The sequence below is a fragment of the Corythoichthys intestinalis genome, chromosome 2 (assembly GCF_030265065.1).
Source record: "Corythoichthys intestinalis isolate RoL2023-P3 chromosome 2, ASM3026506v1, whole genome shotgun sequence".
Classification (NCBI taxonomy): domain Eukaryota; kingdom Metazoa; phylum Chordata; class Actinopteri; order Syngnathiformes; family Syngnathidae; genus Corythoichthys; species Corythoichthys intestinalis.
In genome coordinates, this window is record NC_080396.1 from 39,518,946 (window position 1) to 39,542,351 (window position 23,406).

General features: G+C 39.6%; 1 protein-coding gene across 2 annotated transcripts in view; it reads left to right on the top strand.

Moving 5' to 3' along the window:
• LOC130906423 (plexin-B1-like) overlaps positions 1 to 23,406 on the top strand; it is a 97,899-nt gene that overhangs the window by 59,341 nt on the left and 15,152 nt on the right. The window contains exons 4-30 of one of the 2 annotated variants that reach the window (XM_057820761.1): positions 102 to 344; positions 3,166 to 3,348; positions 5,446 to 5,574; positions 7,460 to 7,560; positions 7,667 to 7,799; positions 8,609 to 8,765; positions 8,973 to 9,081; positions 9,595 to 9,703; positions 9,933 to 10,658; positions 10,972 to 11,070; positions 11,163 to 11,285; positions 11,714 to 11,807; positions 11,930 to 12,099; positions 14,335 to 14,486; positions 14,551 to 14,656; positions 15,343 to 15,479; positions 15,568 to 15,741; positions 17,408 to 17,627; positions 17,796 to 18,038; positions 18,414 to 18,590; positions 18,893 to 19,041; positions 19,173 to 19,273; positions 19,388 to 19,605; positions 19,754 to 19,932; positions 20,065 to 20,131; positions 20,383 to 20,529; positions 20,664 to 20,838. In XM_057820761.1, coding sequence (XP_057676744.1) covers positions 102 to 344; positions 3,166 to 3,348; positions 5,446 to 5,574; positions 7,460 to 7,560; positions 7,667 to 7,799; positions 8,609 to 8,765; positions 8,973 to 9,081; positions 9,595 to 9,703; positions 9,933 to 10,658; positions 10,972 to 11,070; positions 11,163 to 11,285; positions 11,714 to 11,807; positions 11,930 to 12,099; positions 14,335 to 14,486; positions 14,551 to 14,656; positions 15,343 to 15,479; positions 15,568 to 15,741; positions 17,408 to 17,627; positions 17,796 to 18,038; positions 18,414 to 18,590; positions 18,893 to 19,041; positions 19,173 to 19,273; positions 19,388 to 19,605; positions 19,754 to 19,932; positions 20,065 to 20,131; positions 20,383 to 20,529; positions 20,664 to 20,838 — 4,621 coding nt within the window. The remainder of the gene's footprint in view (positions 1 to 101; positions 345 to 3,165; positions 3,349 to 5,445; positions 5,575 to 7,459; positions 7,561 to 7,666; positions 7,800 to 8,608; positions 8,766 to 8,972; positions 9,082 to 9,594; positions 9,704 to 9,932; positions 10,659 to 10,971; positions 11,071 to 11,162; positions 11,286 to 11,713; positions 11,808 to 11,929; positions 12,100 to 14,334; positions 14,487 to 14,550; positions 14,657 to 15,342; positions 15,480 to 15,567; positions 15,742 to 17,407; positions 17,628 to 17,795; positions 18,039 to 18,413; positions 18,591 to 18,892; positions 19,042 to 19,172; positions 19,274 to 19,387; positions 19,606 to 19,753; positions 19,933 to 20,064; positions 20,132 to 20,382; positions 20,530 to 20,663; positions 20,839 to 23,406) is intronic. The other variant, XM_057820770.1, reaches the window with a different exon arrangement.

Genomic DNA, 23,406 nt, shown 5'->3' on the forward strand with positions numbered 1-23,406 from the left:
ACACAATCTTAGCAGTTTTATCTTTGATTATATACCGCTGCAAGGAAAACTTCACGGTTTGAATTTCTTGATTTTTGTCCCCATTACGTTTTCTGTTACAGGTGGGTCAAGGTGCAGGCAGGGAGGGTCAGGACTTGCTGGGAGTTTTCTCCACACGCGTCAGCTCCACTAACCAAAATCCATTGGATGGCTCAGCTTTGTGCATCTTTCCTTTGGAAGCACTTGACAGACGCATTGACTCTATAAGAGACATGTGTTACACCCAAGACGGGATATTGGAAGATGGAAAAGAGGTGGCCTACATAGAGTATGAGGTCAAGTCTAGCTGTGCCAAACTACTAAGGGTATGCACACTGTCAATTGCATAGAAATAGCATATAAGATACTAGAGCAGCAACTAATGTCACTTTTTTCAATTACTTACACAAACGCAAGACTAGGGAACATTTCAACCTTTATCAAATATTTTCATAACATTTGTGATGATATGTCGACTGACAACTAGATGAATGACACCACTGTTATGGCCTGAGGGTGTCTGTATCGCTTTCACTGGCACTAATTCAATTTGAGGAGAGTGGCAAGAACCCTGCCACACAAAAAGAACTAGAAATGTGCTGACTGCTTCACGATATGTGTCACTTCCCCCTTTCCCCATTAGTTATAAAGATGGAAGTCGATGCGAACGCTTTTACACGAATTCTGCAAAGATGGCACAGCAACAAAGAGCCGAAAAGTTTTGTCCGAGGGAACAAAAAAAAAAAAGAAAAATGAAAAAGGGAGGCTACCAGGATAAAAGGACACTCAAGAATAATCATTGGTCCGGCTTTCCCTCACTGGCGTGACCCTCTCCCAAACTCTCACTGACAACTCCGGGTTAGGGGTGGGGTTGTGGTGGGGGGAGGATACGGTATAAAATGAAAAGTTTCTTATTGTCAACATCGTCATATGATAGTTTAGCCACAACTGGATTCATTACCTCATCACTATTTATACTTCACACAGCTGCTGGAAACACATGCTGTTCAAGCCAAATGCAAGTGACTGGGAGATCAGGATTTTACGATACTGTGCACTGGTCCTCGAGGGGAATGCAGTTTTTCTAAAGGAAAACACTACCGCCTTTGTCCACCTGCACCACTAAAATCCACCAAAACCGAAGGTTCCCTAGTGTTGTTTTAACTTGAAGTTGTTAAAGGCATGTTGTAAGTAACCATGAAGAAAAAAAGGATGACTATTTCCTTAAAAAATATATATATATATTACAGCCTCCTGACTTAACTGTAATCTCCAGCTCTACTGTTTTAAGTACATAAAACTTGTTAAAGTTTTTAATGAAGGTTCTTAGTATAAAATATTTCATTTGAAGAATTTCTCAGTACACAAATCAGACAAAAGTCCTGTTCATTCAAAAAAAAAAAAGTGCTGCTGATTGACATTTTTTGTGTGTGCAAACTGCTGATATTGTGTCAATGACTTAGTTATGTTCTTTAAACAAACTAAACAACAAAATAGAGATAAGGCGGACTCATACTGTAATCAATGTTTTCTTTACATATATACATTCATAAATATGTATATATTGTATATTTTATATATATAATGTTCATAAATAGAATCCAAATCCAATTTCAAACCACACTCTCTTCTATGACAATTTCAAGTTTGAATGGGAGTTTGTGTTGAAAGGAGACTCTAAGCTGTTATATGAATGGGATTATGTGTGTAGTTTCTTTATAAAAAGAAATGAGACAACTTTACTATCTGACAATAACTCAAGAGCTAATATGATTCTTTAAAACAATACGAACGGACACTTAAGACACAGACTAGCATAACCGCCAACTAGCTTAGTGCTTTGTGCTAAGTAGTAACGTCTCATCAACAAAGAATACAAACAATAAAATTGGCTTCATTCTCACCTCTGATGGACACACGCTGGATCTCACAACACAAAGACAATTTAACTCTCGACACTTCGTAATACTGTATTGTTGATTCTGCAACCCAACCTGAGTGTAGCAGTGAACTCGTTTTCTTGCTCTAATCAGTGCACATGCGCACAGCCTCATATTACACACAAACAAGGACCCAAATGGGACTTCTTATAGCTGCCTTTGTCCACCTGCACCACTAAAATCCACCAAAACAGAAAGTTTCCTAGTGTTGCTTTAACTTGAAGTTGTTTTAGGCATGTTGTAACTAACCATTAAGACAAAATGGATGACTATTTCCTTAAAAAATATATATTTTATTACAGGCGGCAAAAATCGATTATCAAATTTCTTGGCAACTAATCTCACATCATTGTAGAAATAAACTCATTTTTTTGTTTTATATACTTGTAACAGCTTGTACACAGGGTATAACTTAATGCAAAAGCATCGTCATAAATCATTTCCTGCTTTTTTTCCAAAGTACATTGACTCAATTTGTTTCAGTGGTCAGAAAAGGGTAAACATCATAAATGTCCAGCTATCCAACAAAGCGTTGCAGCATTAGTGGGATGAAACTGAATGGTGACACGGTAAAGTGATTTTTAGGGAAGTCTTCTAATGAGGGCAAAAGACAGAAAAACCCAGATGCTCCTGAAGTAGTGTTGGCCACCTGCAACTCTCTAGTTCAGCCCCTCTCTCACCACTGATGCTCACATGTTGGCAGCAACCAGAATCATTGAATAGGATCGTTAGAGATCAGTTAACCGAAGCAGGTTGGAATTATTTGTGCAGAAATGCATTAAGGCTGAGTAAAGAAGAACAAAGTCACCAAAATGACAATAAAATTAGCTTTGGTTTCTCCCGTCAGCGCTTTTCGGGTTGAATTAATTGTAAACACATATAAATGCTGTATGTTTGTTTGGATTTGTCATGCCTGAAGGGGAAATAAAAAAAAGAATTTAAAATATATTAAAGGGGAAAAAGACAATTGAAGTCAAAAATGTGCCTACAATAATATTTGTTAACCGGTAATATCAAAGAAGTCTGCGTAGCAATAACTGGGAATTATGACCAAAGATCAGCATGGAAGCCATTCAACCGAGGATCTTCTGAACATTAAAATGTTTGAATATCAGTTGGAAATAAATTGAACAATCAGTTGACTAGTGTTTTTATTTAAAGGACAAACCAGCTTGTGTACTAAACGATGGTCATATGTTTGTTGTAGAACACTCTTCAAGCATATCCCTGCGGCTCTGACCACACTCCGAGTCCTATGGCAAGCAGAGTGCCTGTTGTAGCTAAGGCTGTGTGGCAAACGTTCTCGACTCACCTCACTGCTGTTGCAGTCAGTGTGAGGTACGACCACAGCATTGCTTTCCTTGGAGACTCAAAAGGGACGCTTCACAAGGTAGCTCATCACATTCACCACTCAAGACCTCCGATATGTCTATATATTTTTTTGTATGTGTATACATATACTGCATATATATATATATTGAGGATGAACCAAAAGCAAAATTCTTGGCCAAAACCGAATATTGGAAACACTTGGCTGAAAACCGAAATGCCGAAAAATACACTTTTTTTTTTTTTTTTTTAATTTATTCTATAATTTACCAATTAATGCCCTTTGCCTTGGCATTGGTTCTACGAAGGGTGTGCGTTCCCGGCGGCAGTGAGCGTTTTGTGGCAAACTGAATGCCGATGAGCGTTCCCAGCGGCAGTGAGCATTTTGTGGCAAACTGAACGCCAAGGTGCTGGTGTCGCAATAACATTCTGTTCGGTGGATGAAGACACACACATCACGGCCGATGAAACCTTGATAAAGTTTGGGACATGCCAAAATTGGGTCTCATGCCTCCAATTGCTAAGCTAAATGATGAATGGATTATAATTTAAATACTGTATAAAAACTCAATGCAAAAAAAAAAAAAAAACATAACAAAAAAAAAAAATCAAAGAAAATATTTAATTTAAAAAATATAGTGAAGACTCAAAAATGCATTTGAGAACACATTTTTCTTCAAAATATTTTCTTTGATAGAAGTGAAAGTTTTTTGTTTGAAACAACTTGTTTGATTGAAGAGTATTGTTTTGTGTTTGGGCCATTTTATGGGTAGGACATATGTGTCTTTATAATTCAATCAAAAAAGAAGTTCCAATATTATTCCAAGTCATTGCTTTAGTTAGCACTTGCCAAATCGGCTGAGTATCACCACCTGTAGAGCACCATTTGCGTCGATTACCTAATGCCTCCTAAAATTTGTGTATTTAATGAACAGAGACATATCAGTTCGATAAAATCTGCATGAATACTTCCCAACCACCAAGCACTTCCACTGGCATTATGTGTTGAGTGCATCCTCACAATGGGGATTGCGCTCACAGTGATCGTGTGGCCTCCGGATGGAGAGAGGCAAGAAATGTCTACTAATCTCATAAACATAAGGTAATATGAGTGTTTGAAGGCCAGGGAATCACTTGAAACCAAAGGTGTCTCTCTGTGTGCATTGGATTCTTTTATGTCCTAATCACATAACCGACACTTCAGCTGCAATCCTGCACAAATGTAATTCAGTTTGGGCTTAAGCTGCATGTTCTTTTTTTCTTTCTGTCTTTCTCTCTCGCTCTCGCTCTCGGTCTCGCTCTCGGTCTCGCTCTCTGTCTCGCTCTCTGTCTCGCTTTATTTCTTTTTTGTCTTTTTTTCCTTCTTTTTTTAAAACTCATATATTTTACGATTATTCTATCTTATGTGCTTTTTCAAACCTGACAAAAATGCACTGGTTTTCTGCTGTCTTTAAATAGCACATCTTAAAAGGCAGGTGCAAGCCAGCACACAAAGTGGTGCCAAAAAGAGAGGTTGTGGGGAACATTTTTTTCTGGTGGGAAAATTTTTTTCTGCTTATGTAATGTAAATCAATTCTCTTCTTGTTGCTTGCTAGTGTCATCGGACAAAAGGTAAATACATACTTACATATATTGTATATTATTAATTATTATATTATTTAATTCAATGAAGCCTAAACATAAGATGTAAAGTTAGGGCTGTTTTGTTCGTTTCCTGCTTTAGGGTTCCGCCATCTACGTGTGCAGGTAGAAAGAAGTACCACTTGTTTTTCTGAATGAAGAATTGGTTGCGTGCCGTGCATACATTTTAAACTTAATTATGCACTTGCAGTACCCTCTCAAATTCCTCACAGTTGAAGCTATCAGGGTGACCAAAAGCACAAACAAAAATTAAATATGATAGTTTCATCTACGATTGTGCCTTTTGCCAAAAGTGTGTGCAATCTGTTAAGTGAACACTCAGTTTATCACCCTTTGGCAATTTTAGGAAATCACTACACTTAAACAGCCAATTTAAAGATCTCTTGAATGTTTGCCACCACGCACACCGTAACAATAGAATTTACTGTTCTTCAAAATTGATTGAATAATTGTCATTGTCCTGAATTTATGATATTCCATTTACTGTGTGCATGTTATCCCCTGATGTTTTTTACAGGTATATCTGGGCCAAGATAGCCAAGTAGAGGTGTATGCCAATGTGACTATCCAGCCCTTTTCCCCCATTAACAAGGACCTATTACTAGACCAGAAAGGCGCACACATCTACATTATGACCAAAGCTTCAGTAAGTCATGCAAGGAGCTGTAGATGTAGATTTTCATGGGGAAGACACACTAGTGAACAAATCATCTTTCGTGTTACCTCTGTCAAGGAGGTGATCTAATCCAAATTCAGTTTATGTGTTTTGTTCCCCTGGACTCGTATAAATTTCTGGTTCTAAATAAAAGTTGTTCCTTTTTCATATGAGAATCGTAGACTAGCGGCACATTGATTTCACAGCTGACAGTCTTGGCTCCCTCCAAATACTGCTTAAAATAGTTTAACAGCACTAGCTTTTTCAGCTTGGTGACCCGCCCATTCAACCACTCACCCAGATGTCTCCATGCATGAGACTAAACATGATCTGTCATTCATTGCCAGATAATTGATTGTTTATTACAATGGTCCATGTTTTGATACTTCTTCAAGCTGCATCTCATGATGAAAAAAACGGCATAAAGGATTTTTTGGCAAAGAGCATAAAGCCAAAATGAGAGCAGCTGGCTGTCGAGGCCAAAGGGCACTCACTTTCTATGCTGAGTATAACAGTGAGCGGGAGGTGTGGGGTTAGATTTAACAATAGTATTGATCAGAGAAAGTGGCCTCTATTGTGAAGGCACACTCCCTTCAGAGGGTCTGTGTTGGAAGCTGTGAAATGCAGATTGATAGGAAAACTCTATTTACGTGCTGTTTTTAATTTCAAAGGGGTTAGTATAAGTATTTTTGCTTTCCAAATAATTATTCTTTTTCCAGCCACAACCATTTGCTTTTTTACAGACTTGTTAGATAAAGATGGCTAACTGTAGCTTTTTGATAGGGACATATAGAAAGAACATTTTAACAGGTTTGCATTAAACTGCTGAGGTTCGGTCAAGTCTTCCTGTGTGGAGTTGGCATATTCTCCCTGTGCTTATATAGGCCTTCTCTTGGTTTTATCCCTCTATTTTTAAAAAAATGTATGTTATGTTAATTGAAGACACGAAATTGTCCACTGACTGGTGACCTGTCCAGGGTGTAATCTGCTCTTGCTCTGTCCTGAATGTAATGACAGTAAGCAGTCAAGAAAATAGCTAGATTGGATGATGGATAATGTATTTGAACTAATGATCTATCAAAGGAAAGAACAAAAAACATGAGACATACATAGACAAGGTTAAATTATGAATGACCTTCATTTAAAACATGGTTGCTCAAGGAATCTAAATATGCAAATTCCAAATTTCTTAGAGCTACTTTTACTGTATGATAATAAAGAAAATAATGTTCAAACACAAAGAAAGACTGTTTGCGAGCACAACCATTGTGTGAAAAACATGGCACGTGCGTTCAGCAGGTAAATGGTGATACGGTCTAAACAGATAAAAAGTAGCTAAGAAAACTGCTTTATAGTTTTTGTACCGTTGCAATATGTCTCTGTCTTTCTCCATGAACTAGCACTTGTATTCACATTTGATCGGCTAAAATAGTACTGGTGTACACAAATTTCTGATAGCAACTATTTCGCTTGTTTCCTGGAAATAGTGGCTTTGAGATTTTTCTCCACGATTACAATTCATGAAAATGATTTTTTTTCTTCTCCAAAGTGTTAAAGATTGTTTCCGCTTGGATGAGCCGTCATTCCAAGTTACACCTTGTTAAAAAGGTGTTCACCCCAATTTCTGTCATCAAAAATTGTCATTTGAAAGATTTTTTTCCCCCTGATGTTTTAGAACACGTTCATGGCAGAAAACTTGACAACCGTGTGATCTAGAAGGCTCAGACTTCGGATTCCTTCATTTAAAATGATAAGGCACTATTTATGAAAATCTGACAAATAAGTGGTGACACAGGGTTCACTCAGTAAAATTCAAAATAAATTAATGAATTTAATTGGAATAAACCTTGGTTAATTAAATATATTTAACTTTCAGATAGAGAAGCGTCCTGTGGCAGAATGTGGAGATCACCTGGATTGCCACTCTTGTCTGTCTGCCAATGATCCGTACTGTGGCTGGTGTGTTCTGGATGGACGGTGAGGGTTTTTTTTTTTTTAAATTCAAAATTGAGCTATGCTGAAGTTATTTTATGTTGTTATTTGCTTGCGTTTCTAACTTTGAATGCTCACTTTGGTATTTCAGGTGTGGACAACGTTGGGAGTGCCGGCGAGGGTTAGACAAGGGTCAGTGGTTGTGGAGTTTCAACCACACGCAACAGTGCCTCAGCATCCAGGATCTCAGCCTGTACAACATCAGTCATGGGGAGAAAACAAATGTAATTTTCTCTGGAGGGAAAGTAACATTTTCTCATAGTAGTTAAAGTAGTAAATTTAGGGTACAGTACAAAACATTCAACCCTGGTCTTGTGACTATAATTATTGTACCTAGCTTTGTCCGAAAAGAAAAAAAAAAATTAAACCTGGGCCAAAAAAACAAAAGAAATTACAATAATTTAGCTGCAAGCTCCCTGCCTGGTTCTTTTTGTTGTTGTTGCCAATTCTTCTCCAGCCGAAATGAAAAATCAATATTGTAAAACTTTTGTGGCTGCTGACTTTACTTTGAAGTTAGAAAACATGGGAGACTGGAGTCGGGTTATGTGATTGCACATAGTCGGTTAAGAACAATAGTCCACTTCTGGGTTTTTTTAATTTTTTTTTTTTTTTTTTTTTATAAACAGTTATCTGAAGCTGATTATTAAGCTAAGAACCTTGCACTTTTTGAGTAATGCCGATACTCCAAAATGAACCATGGCCCCCCACGTTTTTACACCCAGCTCAGTGTGCGCTCGGCTTTACATTCAGCGTCATAGATGGCCACTCTGGGCAGACAAAATCTGCAGAAAATAACCCTTGTCTTTTGGCTAGTCCTTTTGGGACAAAAATATTTGGTGACCAAATTTTCAGGGTATCCCTGGTTGCAGTAAGAACAATACAGAGTAAAAGAAAACTCACAGTTATACGCATGGTAAACAATGCATGGTAGGAGGTAGCCCAGGATATAGTATTTTGCCATAGAAATGAAGATCTTATGTTTAGACAAAAAGACAAAAAGGTTATTGATGATTATTCTTTTTCTCTCCAACAGATAGCAGTGTCAGTCGAAGGACTCCCTAGTTTGGGAGAAGGAGAAGCCTATTCATGCTTCTTCCATGATGCAGAAACTCCCGCCTTGTTTACGAACACTGGTGTTGTTTGCCCAACCCCTGATGCTAGTCATCTGCCCCCTATTGTACATGGAGATGGTGAGCATCAGGTCTTGTCCGAAAGGGCGGGCACGGCTCTAGAAAAAAATATGTTTGAAAGAATAATTAAGAAACAAAGTAATAATAATCCTAGGTATTCCCAATTGATATCTGCCCATACAAATAAAGTACTTGTTAATAAAATTAACTTTGTTTACTGCGTATAAAAATCTAATCATTGTAATCAAGTGGTTTGTTTGTCACCAGACTTCGTGATGGTGATCCTGTCCCTACGTTTCCTCAACGTAACAGTAGCAGAGACAGAATTTACCTTGTTCGACTGTGGCCTTGTGCAGAAGCTCTCTGAACGAAGGCCGTAAGTATGCACACATATTCAAGTGCTGCATGTTATACCAGGACATACAGCAATTGCATCCGATTCATCATGTGCTTTCTCGCCTGAGTGAGACTTTTATTCAGAACATGCATAATCACTTATTCATGAAACAACACTTTCGATGATACAGGTTTTTTGAGGGTATTTGTGTGTGCGCGTGTATTTTGTGTAAATTCTAATTAATTGTTGTCGTTAATCACAATCATTTTTTTAAAAATCAATTAACAGAAAAAAAAAAGGAATTGTGAAAAACAGACTTTTGGCTTTTATTACAACTTGCGGGTTAAACCGAAAGGAAAAGATGAAGAAAAAGCAGCAACTTTCTTTTTTTTTTTTTTAGTGTGATCAGCTCAGTTTTGCATTTTCCCGCCAAATTAAACATTTAAATGATCATCCCCCGTGGAGCGACAATTCCATAATTTATGCCAGGCATCGTCGTGATTGTTGTGTTGTGCACTGTGTAACGCTGATATGTGCGTTCTTTCTTCCTAGATGCCAAGGGTGTGTCAGTAGCCGCTGGGGCTGTAACTGGTGTATCCACGAGCATGTATGCACACACAGACACACCTGCGGCCAAGGAGTCACTATCCACAATCAAAATGTGAGTCCACATTCATGACAAGGGTCTTTTTAGTATCACTGACTTGCAACATGCCATACATGTATGTTTGTGTGCCTTGTGTTATTGGCTCCGCCTGTGTACATTTTCCATTTTCAGTTTTGTTCTGTTATTATTTTGGATTCTTCAAGTCTTCTTGTTTATCCTAATTTTGTCCTCCCTTGCCTTTTTTTCTGTCCCTTTCCTGCTTGTGCATTTGTGCTTCATCAAGTTCAAACCACCGACACCCACCATTCCACAACCCACCAGAAAACAGGCCACTTTAACTGTGACAACTGCTACAACAACAGCAATAACAGAGAAGCAGCTGCCACCCACCATGGCTACTGCTGCGTCCACTGCAGTTGTCACCACAGCGACAAGCCCTACTACGCTTATCAGCGGGTCCACATCACATCATGCCATGGACACCACACCACACTTCATAAGGACCACCAGCCCGGACCCAGATGTCAGCTTCACAGACACCAGTTCTATTTTTGACATGCTGACAACCTCTGACTCAAATGTGGCCACAACCGGACATATGTCAGAGGATGAAATGGTTGACAAAGCTAGCAAGACATCTCAAATTACTTTACCTAGCAGCACGATTGGCCCTGTAGACTATGAAGTGGGCATTGTAGAACCTTCCGGCGAGGCAGCTAGCTCTTCTTCCGGTATAAGTTCAACCACATCCGGTGAAGTTGTTACTCTGCCAGACTTTGCTGGCAGTGAATTGACTGAGGAAATACCAGTCATAAGCTCTGATATGAGTGAAACTTCTCAATGGGAGTGGGAGAGGTCTGATGGTGGGGTAGATGGGGACAGAATTCCCTTTTTTCAGACTGAGGCTAATGAAACCCTCACCAACACACAATCTCCGGGCATGGTTATTGAGCCCAACTTTCAGTTGGACAAAAATTACCAAGCAGATTCATCGGTTTCTTACTTAATGGTGAGTCCAGATGCTGTAGCATATGTGGACATACTAAATAGTCACTTGGTTCAGCAGAACTTACTGACGCTTTTAAGTCTAAAATCTTTCAAAATTTCAACACTTTGTCCAATTTGCAGTTTAAAAACAAATTGTTTCTGTCGATTGATAGTTAACAAGGCTGTGCACACAAGGTTGACTGTTTATCAATGCACATTTTTACTTTCCACACTAATGAAAACTTAGTATGTAATTTTTTTCCCCAGTGGTTAGGGACTTTCTATAATCAAAATAAAAAATCAGTATATGTACAACATGTCTGTATTTTTCCCAGGATTGTCCTTGTGTGGAGAAAGTTCAGGATTCCGCCCTCCTTCCTATCAATGTAGAAAGGAAGATTACACTTTTGGGACAACACCTGGATCTCTTTCAGGTCATTTAATATAACTAGACATATTTTGGCAAGATCAGGTTGCATAAGGTTGAATTTTTGAATATATATATCTTTTAATTGTTCACATTTAGGATGAAAATCTGGACTACGAGTGTGTGTTGGACATTGAGAATCAGTCAGTGGTGGTCGAAGCATCTGTGGAGCTGGATGCCAAACAGCCTTCCATCTTTTTGATTACCTGCAAACCGCATCAGGTTAGTATATATTTTGGGCAAAAGCGGTCATATCAGTGATGTTTGAACTTTTCTTCTTTGCTTTATTTACATACTATACTTCTAACTTAAAATTTGCATGATCATGTTTTTTAACTGGCTCTTCTCTTTCCATGACTTGGTAAGCTACAGTACAGTATGCCAATGTATCTTTGAATAAAATTATTTAAAATTCTTGAAATTCTGACACGTTTGAGGATTATATAAAGAGCACAACAGAAGTCACTCATACGTCAATAAAATAGTGATGTTAGGCTAATGAAGACTAACAAATTGTACCTTCTTTTCAGTATTCTGTTATTGTACCTAGTATCTTTCCTAAACAGATGAATAACTTTACTGCCTTTAATACTACTTAGTATATCAGCTTGCATGACATGCTATGTTGTTTTACTGCCTTTCTTCTTCAGTTTACTTATTCTTCTTTGATGGAGGAATACTCGGCCATGATCAGCGTAAGAAGAAAAGATAACTTCCTCATTGATGGCGCTGATGACCTTTTCGGTGGGGCTAATTCTTTTTGCGTCACAAATCATCAAACAAATCTCTAACCCTTAACTCAAAATGTCCCCTATAATAAGGACCCCCCTCCTCTCATTGATCTCAATTTCTCTCCCCTTTTTTAGTGACTCTGTACAACTGTTCTGTGGGGAGATCCGACTGTAGTCGATGTCGTACAGCCGATCCCAAGTATGCTTGTGTCTGGTGCGGGGGGCCTGCTAGCTCCCACTGCATCTACCATGGGTCCTGCACTGATGACGTCAAACACACTTGTCCTGCACCTGTCATTCACTTCGTAAGGGTTGCTCTATCCTCTCTGGACCTTTCGGGATGTTTTTTCCCCCAAGAAAATAAATATGGTCGTTGTGTCTCTCTACAAGGCACACATTTACATGCTTCTGTTCCCTAAATTTAGGCATGAAACCTGTTAATTTTTTGGCTAGATTAAATCCTTAAAGTAGAACACATGACTATCCGTGGTCTAGAAAATTGCTGACCAATGACTTTTGGATCTAATTTTTAGCATTTATCGATTCATATGCCTTGGGTAACCATGAAGTCCCCAAAATGTACTCATTTTTTTCTGTACTTTCCATAACAAACGTTCAGCTCATTACATGGTTTCAGCGCGATTCTGGCCTAACAGAGACGCTGTGAAGAACCATGAACCGACGGTGGGGGGTGGGGGCGTGTCCCGATGCCTCGTGTAGTGTGACACATTGATCGACTATCACTCAGCCGTGTGCTCTCTCTTGTGCATTCTCTCTCTCTGCTGTCTCTGCTTTTTTTTTTTTTTTTTTTTTTTTTACCTTAATCCTCAAATTGTGAATACCGGCAGTGTTTGACATGCAAACGTTGGCTTTAGAATTTGACACTATGTGTCCTTCACAAGCAGAGGGTGGTGCGAAGGGGGGTAGGCTATATTTTATACATATATATATCATTTCCTTAATCCTCAAATTGTGAATAGCGGCCGTGTTTGACATGCAAACGTTGGCTTTGGACCTTGACACTGTGTGTGTCCTTTACAAGCAGAGGGTGGTGCGGAGGGGGGTTGGCTATATTTTATATGTATATGTATATAATATATATATATATATATATATATATAAAACCATCCCTCATCTTCCGCTTGCTCCGGGGTTGGGTCGCGGGGGCAGCAGGTTTAACAGGGAAGCCCAGACTTCTCCACAGCCACTTCACCCAGCTCCTCCGGCGGGATCACAAGGCGTTCCCAGGCCCGCCAAGAGACATAGTCACTCCAGTGTGTTCTGGGTCGTCTCCGGAGCCTCCCGCCGGTGGGACATGCCCAGAACACCTCTCCAGGGAGGCGTCCAGGATACATCTGAACCAGATCCCCAAACCACCTCAGCTGGCTCCTCTCACCTCAGCTGGCTCCTCTCAATGCGGAGGAATAGCGGCTTGACGCCGAGTCCCTCCCGGATGACCGAGCTTCTCACCCTATCTCTAAGGGAGAGCCCAGACACCCTGCGGAGGGACCTCATTTCGGCCGCTTGTATCCGGGGTCTTGTTCTTTCTCTCAAGACCCACAGCTCGTGACCATAGGTGAGGGTAGGAACGTAGATCGACTGGTAAATCGAGAGCTTCACCCTTCAGCTCAGCTCCTTCTTCATCACTATGGACCGGTGCAGAGTCCCCATTACTGCAGACGCTGCACCGATCCGCCTGTCGATCTCCTGCTCCCTCCTACCCTGACTTGTGAACAAGACACCAAGATACTTGAACTCCTCCACTTGGGGAAGGATGTCATCCCTGACCCGGAGAGGACACTCCACCCTTTTCCGACTGAGGACCATGGTCTCGGATTGGAGGTGCTGATCTTCATCCCAACTGCTTCACACTCTGCTGCGAACCGCTCCAGTGAGAGTTGCAGGTCACGGCTTGATGAAGCCAACAGCACCACATCATCTGCAAAAAGCAGATATGCATTGTTGAGGTCACCAAACTGGACCCACTCAACGCTTCGGCTGCGCCTAGAAATTCTGTCCGTAAAAATTATGAACAGAATCGGTGACAAAGGGCAGCCTTGGCGGACTCCAACTCTCACTGGGAATGAATTTGACTTACTGCCGGCAATGCGGACCAAACACTGACACTGGTCGTACAGGGACCGAACAGCCCTTACCGAGGGGCTCGGTACCGAGTACTCCCGGAGCACCCCCCACAGGACTCCCCGAGGCACATGGTCGAACGCCTTCTCCAGATCCACAAAACACAGGTAGACTGGTTGGGCGAACTCCCATGCACCTGAAGGACCCTGCCGAGGGTGTAGAGCTGGTCCACTGTTCCATATATAATTAACTACCTGCTGTTGGATAGTTAACATGACAAAAGGAAACAATAATTCATTAACTTCACCGACCACCCAGTTTTCTGTCAATCTCATCACCTCACTTCAGAATGCCGTTCTTTACGCATCTGAGCAATAATTATGTGTAGGACTGTGTGTGATATGTGATGTACTATAAATAAGAAAGCTTTCAAATGAGTCTTTTATCTTGTGTTTTAGTTGGATCCTGTGACTGGCCCTGTAGAGGGAGGAACCTTGGTGACTATTTCAGGTTCCAATCTTGGCCAGAGGGCTGAAGACATTCACAACTCTGTCACACTTGCCGGGGTTCCCTGCAGTGTCATCCATAGCAGATATGAAGTCTCTTCAAGGTAAGGTACGCACAAACCTGAAATGGAATATGCAAGCCTGCCTCACTACATGTGTTTTATATAGGATAGTGTGTGAGACTACAAGCAGCCAGGAGGAAAAGAGTGGGCAGGCATCCGTCAAAGTAAGCGGGGGAGGACTGGGACTGTCTGTCCAGATTTTCAGCTTTCAGGTAAATGCATCCCTGTGCAGTTCATTTCATATGCAGCCTAATTACTACAATGAGAATTGTACAAATGTACTTATATTACAGTACAGCTGACACAACATTTGGTAGTACTGTACTTCATTATTGAGTGTGTTAAGGTTTTCCTTTTAATACAATTATAATGCTGTCACTCGGGTCAATGCTGTCAAAAGTGTTTGTTTTTAGGGCAAAATGAAGGAACGTCTCAGACCTCGGGATGCTAGGCAGCAGTTTCATGGGAAATTTGGAAGCGTTTTGAAGATTTTTTTTTTCATTGGGTAAACCCCAAAACATCTTCAGAAGTGTGTTCGTGTTAATACTATGAATGAATACTTTAAATTTAAAAAATAAAAAAAATAAAAATAAAAAAACTTTTAAAAAGGTGTCAGAATTTCAATTTCGTGATCAACCTACTTAGCAATGAAGCAGCTAGTTTCCTAAGTTGATTTAACAGTAAAAGGCTGTCAGCCTTTAATTAATTAGTGAAAAGTGACAAGCAAATTAATGATTGTAGGCTGTAAAATAACCCTCATGTGTTAACCAGAGTCCTCCAATGTCCCTTTTATCTTGATAATAAATCACTCACGCAGCCAAGTGTTTATAATTATAAAAACATATATAGTTATATTTTTTTATCCTTCTCATGCTTCATTTTTATTTCTCATTGCCAGGATCCCATACTGAATGGTATTTCCCCCAAGAGAGGGCCTAAAGCAGGGGGCTCGTCTGTCACCATCAAAGGTCGCTGGCTGAAGACGGGCCACCCAAGTGATGTCAGCGTTCTCATCGGAGGAATACCATGTATGGTGTAAGTGGTAGACCTTCATTATTGATGTAGTGGCATTTATATTTCTGATGTATGTAGCTCTTTGTTTGACAGAGCTTTCTTTGTTCAGGCTAAGCATAGAGGAGGATCAGATCTGCTGTTTGACCAGAGGCAGTAACAGAACAGGCGAACATGGCATCATGGTGCGCTTTGGAGGGGCCGAACGCCACCTACAGGGTGTTGTGTTTTACTACACATCCAACCCCAACATATCTCGGGCAGCACCATCTAAAAGCTTTCTCAGGTGTTTGTCTGTTCATATTGAAGACATCGGGAATAGTTTTCACGTTTTATTATTTATTATTATTTTTTTAATAGCGCACACAGCATTTTGGCAAGTAAAAATCAGTATGGTAGATTGAACAGGTCTAAACTGTTGAAATAATTTTTATTCTGTAATTTGCACTTTATTTTTATTGATGTGGTCAAAATGCCTTGACATAATATTTTAAAAGGTAATTTGGTCAGATTTCCACAATCTGTTGATGAACATGATGAACATTATTTGTGAATTTAATTGCTATACCTAGTCTATATTTCTTTATAACTTGAACCAAAAAAATGGAAAGAGGGAAGTTGCCGGAACGCATTTTAAATGTGACCTTGATAGGAATCCCACCCCCCTCGATCCCAGTTTCATGCATAAGAGACGTTATATCAAAATGTGTGCACTTAGTTTACTGTGCAGGCCTTTCTGAACCCGTTTATGAATATGATTTGTCAGAGTGCTTTTCCATAAGTTCAGCAGATTGATCATTTTTTGGCAGAAAGCTGACCTTAAGACTACTTTTGGCCTGCAGTACGTAAATTATTTCGGTAAATTGGCTCAGGCAAACAAACAAATGTTTGTGGAGATGCATGGTGTATTACACATTATTATTATGTGAACAGCATGTATCAAAAGTTCTGAATCTTATCTAAACAATTCATTTAACATACCATTCTTATGATATTTATTATACTTTGAAAAATATGCTTCAATCTCCCTGACTTTCTTCTTCTATCATGGACTATAAAATTGAGTCCTATAAGTGTTAATGTATGTGGTGTCATTTGGGCGTCATGCTAACTGATCTCACTAAATTGATGGACTGCATTTCTGATGTGAAGCAGTGGCTAGCTCAAAACTTTTTCCATCTTAGCTAGAGCAAAACTGAAACGTATAACTTTCAGCACGCCTTCCATGATGAATGCCCTTGAGCCCAACTCTGGCACCCTGACTCCCTTTTTTAAGACAAACGTTAAAAATCTGAGTGTTATTCGATAGTGGGCTCAACTTTGGAAAACAGATTAGTTGTGTTGTAAAAGCAAGTTTTTTCCCCCGCTCTTCGCCAAAGTAAAACCTTTTCTTAGTCGCCATAACCATGAGAAACCAATTCATGCCTTTATAAGCTCAAGACTGGACTACTGTAATGCACTTTATGTTAGTCTTCCCAAGTCCTCTATTTCACGTCTGAAACTTGTTCAAAATGCAGCTGCTTGATTTTTAACCGGTACACCTAGACGCAAACATATTACCCCCGTGCTATCATCGCTCCACTGGCTTCCATTTAATTTTAGAATTGATTTTAAACTTTTACTGTTTGTTTTCAATTCTATTAATGGCCAGGCTCCTTCTCATGTCAAAGACTTTAACTGTTTTATTTGCTCTTTTGACTTTTAGTGCGATGCGTTGTTTTTGTTTTTGATTTTTCAGTTTTATTGTATAACTTTCCTGCCTTTTATTTATCATGAACTATATTTTTCGTTGTTGTAAGCACTTTGAGGACCTTTCGGTTTTTTTTAAAGCGCTGTATAAGTAAATTTAATTTGATATGATATTAAGAGCAACTGAGGCCAAATTGTACCTGTGTCAAGGGTTACTTAGATGCGAAACTACAAGGGTATTTGTCATTTTTCCCCCTTTGCAGTGGAGGCAGAATTATAAGAGTGTCCGGTCAAAACCTGGATGTGGTTCAAGACCCCAAAATTCGGGTCACCCTCAGCCCACCTGATTCCCTTCCTCCACGGAGGAGGCGGAGCAATAGTCAGTTGAATGAAGGACAAAATCAAAAGACACCCCTGAAACGGGGGAAGAGGATCATCCCAGAGGTGGACTGCTCTCAGGGTGCACTATGCCATGTCAAGCAGGTTTGGAAAGTTGTAAAACTACTGTAATTTTTGGACTAAAAGGCCCACAACACTATGAGCTGCACACACCAAAATTTATAGGTGTTTCTAGTCCAAAATTTACAGTATTTAGGTTTTTTTTCTACTACTAACTCTTAATTGCATTTTTTTGTTTGATTCCTATTGCAGTATGAGTCACGCTGTTCAATTAACAGCTCTACGCTCATCTTGTGCCCGACACCGGCTGTGGGACCAGATGCCAGGAGAGCTCGGGTCAAAGTTCATTTCCTGCTGGACAGTCTTCATTTTGATTTTAACACAGTAGGCAATGAAGCCTTTAGCTATGAGCCCAACCCAAAGCTCTACATGCTGAATCGCAATCACCCGGACAAACCATACCACCACAAACCTGGCAGCATAATCTCTGTTGAGGTGCGTAGCGATGATGGTGATGCAAGTTGTTTGCATGTCTTGTTATTATGTATTGCTTTTTATTATTTATTTTGCTGGGCTAAAATGTATGGGATGATATATATACAGTATTTCTCATGAATGCATAATTGTAATGAAAGTTCAAAACTAATCCTGCTATCTGGGCAACAGCCCTCTTTTTTTTTTTCGCTTATGAAAAAGACTGCTCGTTTTAAGTAACTAGAAGGGTTTAATGTACAGTATCAATTTCATTTTATCACAAAAGTGTAAAAATAAAGTTTTTATTTGTTCGAGTTGATTTTGTAGTCAGGGTTAACGAACTCTGAGCTTTTGAATAACTTTCAAGGCATATTTTTCACAATCATATTACCTTAGGGAGAGAATCTGGACCTGGCCATCTACAAACATGAGGTCCAGGCCAGAATCGGTGACGGGATATGTTCAGTGAAGACCCTGACCCACAACCATTTGTACTGTGAACCACCAGCCAAGCAGCCATCTGTACGCACGATCCAGAAAAAAGATATTATGGACAGTCTTCCAGAGTTCACTGTGAGTAAACAAACAATATACCAACTCAAATTCAACCACATCTCCTACAAGTCTTCTAGGGGATATTAAGAATAGTAAGATAAATGACGACCTAAGTATAAGATGTTCACAATGCTTAAAGTGTCGTACAATGGTGCAGTCTCTATAAAGTCTTTGCAATGCATATGTCTAGCCCCCAAAGTGTAAATTGTTTAAGTATGCGAGTGTGTCATACTGTTATTGAATACTGTACACACTGAACAGCTGGCTCGGTGTTACTAGCCATTAAGAACTTCCATTCTTTCTTGTAATTTTTTTTACAGGTGAAAATGGGCAACATGAACTTCTCTTTGGGTAGAGTTCAGTATGACAGCCATGGCTTGTCCATCTTTCCCCTGGAGGCCCAAGTGGGTGTTGGGGTGGGGGCCTCAATAGTGGTGCTTATTGTGCTAATAATAGTTCTCATTTACCGGTAAATATGAAGCAAAATATATTTTACAGGTTTATTAGATGCCCATGTTTTTCTGTGGGATGCACTTCTTTGAATATTTTTTTCATGTCGTCTGGATTTTGTGTTGTCAATCCATATTTGTCGCTTGCCAGGAGAAAGAGCAAACAGGCTATGAGGGATTATAAAAAAGTACAGATCCAGTTGGAGAATCTAGAGACCAGTGTGCGTGATCGCTGCAAAAAGGAGTTCACAGGTATGCATGATTACAGTCTGGTACTGTTTCAAACTGTAGTAACTATACTACTATGTGTCTGTCTGTCCATATCTATATGTATACATATTTGTCCTGTTTTTTAACTCCTATCAGACCTGATGACCGAGATGATGGACATGTCTAGTGATTTGGTGGGCTCGGGAATTCCCTTCTTGGAATACAAGGCGTACGCAGAGCGCATTTTCTTTCCAGGCCACCAGGAGTCACCATTGAGACAAGATTTGGATGTCCCAGAAAGCCGAAGGCAAACAGTGGAACAAGGGCTTGTTCAGCTGTCTAACTTGCTCAACAGTAAACTGTTTCTCACCAAGGTCAGGATTAAAAGCTCTGCATTTATCGTTTTTTTGTTAGCTTATTGTATGTATTCACTGTTTTCCTGCTATATTGCAGTATATAATTTGTTATGTTTCAGGGTGTTTTTTAAAGGATCTTTTCCTCTTCATCTTGCTCTTTGTGCAGTTTATTCATACTTTGGAAGCTCAGCAGACATTTTCCCCAAGGGACCGGGCCTATGTAGCCTCTCTGCTGACTGTGGCCCTTCATGGTAAACTGGAGTACTTCACAGACATTCTAAAGACTCTGCTTAACGACCTGGTGGAGCAATATGTGGCTAAGAACCCAAAACTGATGCTTAGGAGGTTAGAAGGACACTGAGGTTATCAATAGATTTTTCAATAAATAGTTGACAATATATTAATTATTAATGTGTTTTTTATTATATATTCTATCTATCTGTCTGTCTGTCTATATATATATTTTTTCCCCCTCAGGACTGAATCAGTGGTTGAGAAGCTCTTGACAAACTGGATGTCCATTTGCCTGTTCAACTTCTTGCGGGTATGTAGCATATTAAAACATGAACATGCACATTGAAATAACATAAAACATGCTTGCTTCTAATTTTGTGAAGATGAAATCTGACTTGATGTGTTTACTGCGCCTCATGTTCATCAGATAGTTTGTCACGGTTTACTATGAATCAAAAATATATCCTTTTCGATCCCAATTAAATCCCGCATAATTCTTGGATTAAATTCTGTTGTAATGTGACCCATCATAATTTTTTTGGGGGTGGGGGCGGGGGGCAGGAATCAGCAGGAGAGTCATTCTACATGCTGTTCCGGGCAATTAAGCACCAGGTGGACAAAGGACCTGTTGATGCTGTGACAGGAAAAGCCAAGTACACTCTGAACGACAACCGGCTGCTGCGAGAGGATGTCGAGTACCGCACCTTGGTCAGAGAACACACTTGTAGTATAACAACTGTGCATTGCTCATTTTTGTTCTGGGTGAATGTCAGTGGCTGGCTGAGCATTGTGGACTTGAGCTGTCCTTAATAATGATCAAAATCAATATTCTGTTGAGGCAGACCCTCAATGTTGTGATGCCAGCTGCTGCTGCCAGTGGAGGAGCCTCATCTCAGACAGTGCCTGCCAAGGTCCTCGACTGTGACACCATCACCCAAGTCAAGGAGAAACTTTTGGACCAAACATGGAAGGGGACATCTGTTTCCCGGAGACCGCATGCCGACTCCTTACATCTTGGTAAATCTTGCATATATTGTTAGCCTAATAGCATGATTGCCACAGTCATATTTGAAGGTTTGTGCAAAACAAGAATAGTAATAATTGTCTAAGCTACAGTAACATTGCTTTTAATAGCATCTTTATACCAAAATGCTAAATATAACAAAAACATGTTCATTCCTCGCTTGAACAATAACTCAAATGTAATGAAAAATAAATATAGGATTGTAAAATACACATTTGTACCATTTGAATTGTAACTTTTTATTAATTAGGAATTCATCTTTTGATCTTGAGTTTTGTTTGTTTGAAAAATATAAGATAAATATTTTCTTTCTTTTTCTATGACATGACTTATTATCACTAAGTAGGAGCAATTTAAAATGGTAAATGGAACCATAGTGTTAGCTTTAGAGCAGGAGTCTGGAACCTTTTTGGCTGAGAGAGCCATGAACACCACATATTTTTAAATGTAATTCTGTGAGAGCCATACAATATGTTTAAAACTAAAAATACAAGTAATATGTGTATTTTAAGTAATTTCAACACTTTTAAAGTACAACAAGTCTCTGAATTATTTTTTATTTATATTAATAATCATAATTAAATAATAAATACTAATTAAATTATATTAAAATATTTTAATATTTTGTTGTGTCCATAGCAGAGGTTGCGCTAGACTTTTTCGTTGTCTGTCATTTTGACTGACAGGGTCATAAAAATCCGGTCATAATCTATTTTTACCCGTCACTTAAATTTTTAAAATGATGATAATGACATTGTGGTGACCCTTTGTTTGGCATAATTCACCTTCCGTACTTGTGTGTCCATTTGGCCGAGCGCGTTACCGGTGTCTACAAGTGTAGGTTCACTATCCTCTTCCCCTCACTATCCACTCGCTCTCGCTATATGATTGGCCGAAGAGTCGAAATGCTCTCCCGTGAAATGCCTGTTTAAAAATGTTCCCGTTGTTACTTCTTGCGTTCGCTTATAAGTGCCCATTTTAAAAAGGAAAAGCGATGGATGATACTATACACAGAGCGTATTATTAACAAATGTTAAAGTTGTATAATCATATAGCGAGAATAAGAAACGTCACTGACAAGCACAGGCCCCCGCGAGTGGATAGTGAGGGGAATAGGATAGTGCGCCTACAGCTAACAAGACTCTTAACATTGCATACCGCTTCAACATATTCAATAGTATTTAGTTTTCATTCATTTTAAATTAATATTTTGTCCGAACAAGCTTAACAGAGAATCCACACCGTGCCATCACACATCAAGCAGATAGAGGAATATGTAACTTTTTCTCCGCAGTGACAAAAACAGCTGACTGTGGCCCCAGTAGGTAGGTAGCCTACCATATGTAGCATATGGAACAATGAAATTAACAGTTCACCTGCTGTGGCCTGAACGTAGTCTCACACTTTCCTCCTGGTGCGCATGGACTTGAATTGCGTGCCCGCTTGTGCAGTCCCTGTTTTTTCACCTCTTTTATCAACACCATCGTCGTTTTGGGGCTTTTTGAAGAAAGTTCGGACACTCAGTTGCCTTGACATTTTTTCAGAGTAAGGCCAACGACGTCATGCATCAAGAGAGACAATAGCTAATTAATATGCTCACTCACCACCCTGTGGTCTGGGGTGTGAATTGCAACCGGTCAAAATGACGGATGGACTTCAGTTTTTTCCGTCACCGTTTTAAAAAATCGGTCAATGACGGAAAATATTCGGTTAACGCGACCCCTGGTCCACAGATAGATTCACCCTTTGTTTAAAATGTTTCATTTTATTTCGTTGTGTTTGTGGCAAATATACACACGTTTCACCCAGAAAAGACTGTTGTACTTCCGTTTTTAAACCCGCAGGGGGCAGCGTTCGCTTTTTGGCGTGCATGGGCAATAAATGTTCGTATTTTAGAGCGAATAAGAAATTAGCCGTCTTGGCAGCAATGTGAGACGGACGTTGTAAACTAGTATTTCTTCCTTGTTTCAGCTGAGAAAAAGAGTATAATTTGACTGTATATTAGCGGGTTGCTTTATTTTAGGATGATTGTGATGTGCACTGTGTGTTAAATATAGTTCAGAAATGTGTTAATTATTAAGTATGTTTATGTATGACTGCAGATGTGTTTGTAATGGCGAGCGGACGACGAGTGAATGCTAGTGGTGTCTAAAATGCAGAAGTTAAATGTTTTGTCACAGAAACGTGTATTTGTTTATTAATATAATTATATAAGAATCCGCATTTTAGAGCGAATATGACATGAGCCGTCTGTGTGCAGAGACGGACGTTGTTTTTTTTTCTTGTTTCAGCTGTACAAGAAAAATGAAAATAAAACAAAATTAAATGTGTAGTAACAGACTGAAGCATTTAATCTCTGTCTGCACCACGCTAGAGATGCATAGCTCTTATTTCAACCGACTGCCACACACATCATCAGACTTTTCAGACGTTCCCCAAAGCTGTACCTGTCCTAGTGTCCTGAATATCGCCTGATCACTGGCTTGCCAAAGGAAAAAATGTGAGCGCCCCTTACTGGTTGCTCTTTGTAACGCTTCCCCTGTGGCTCTTACGTCCACCAG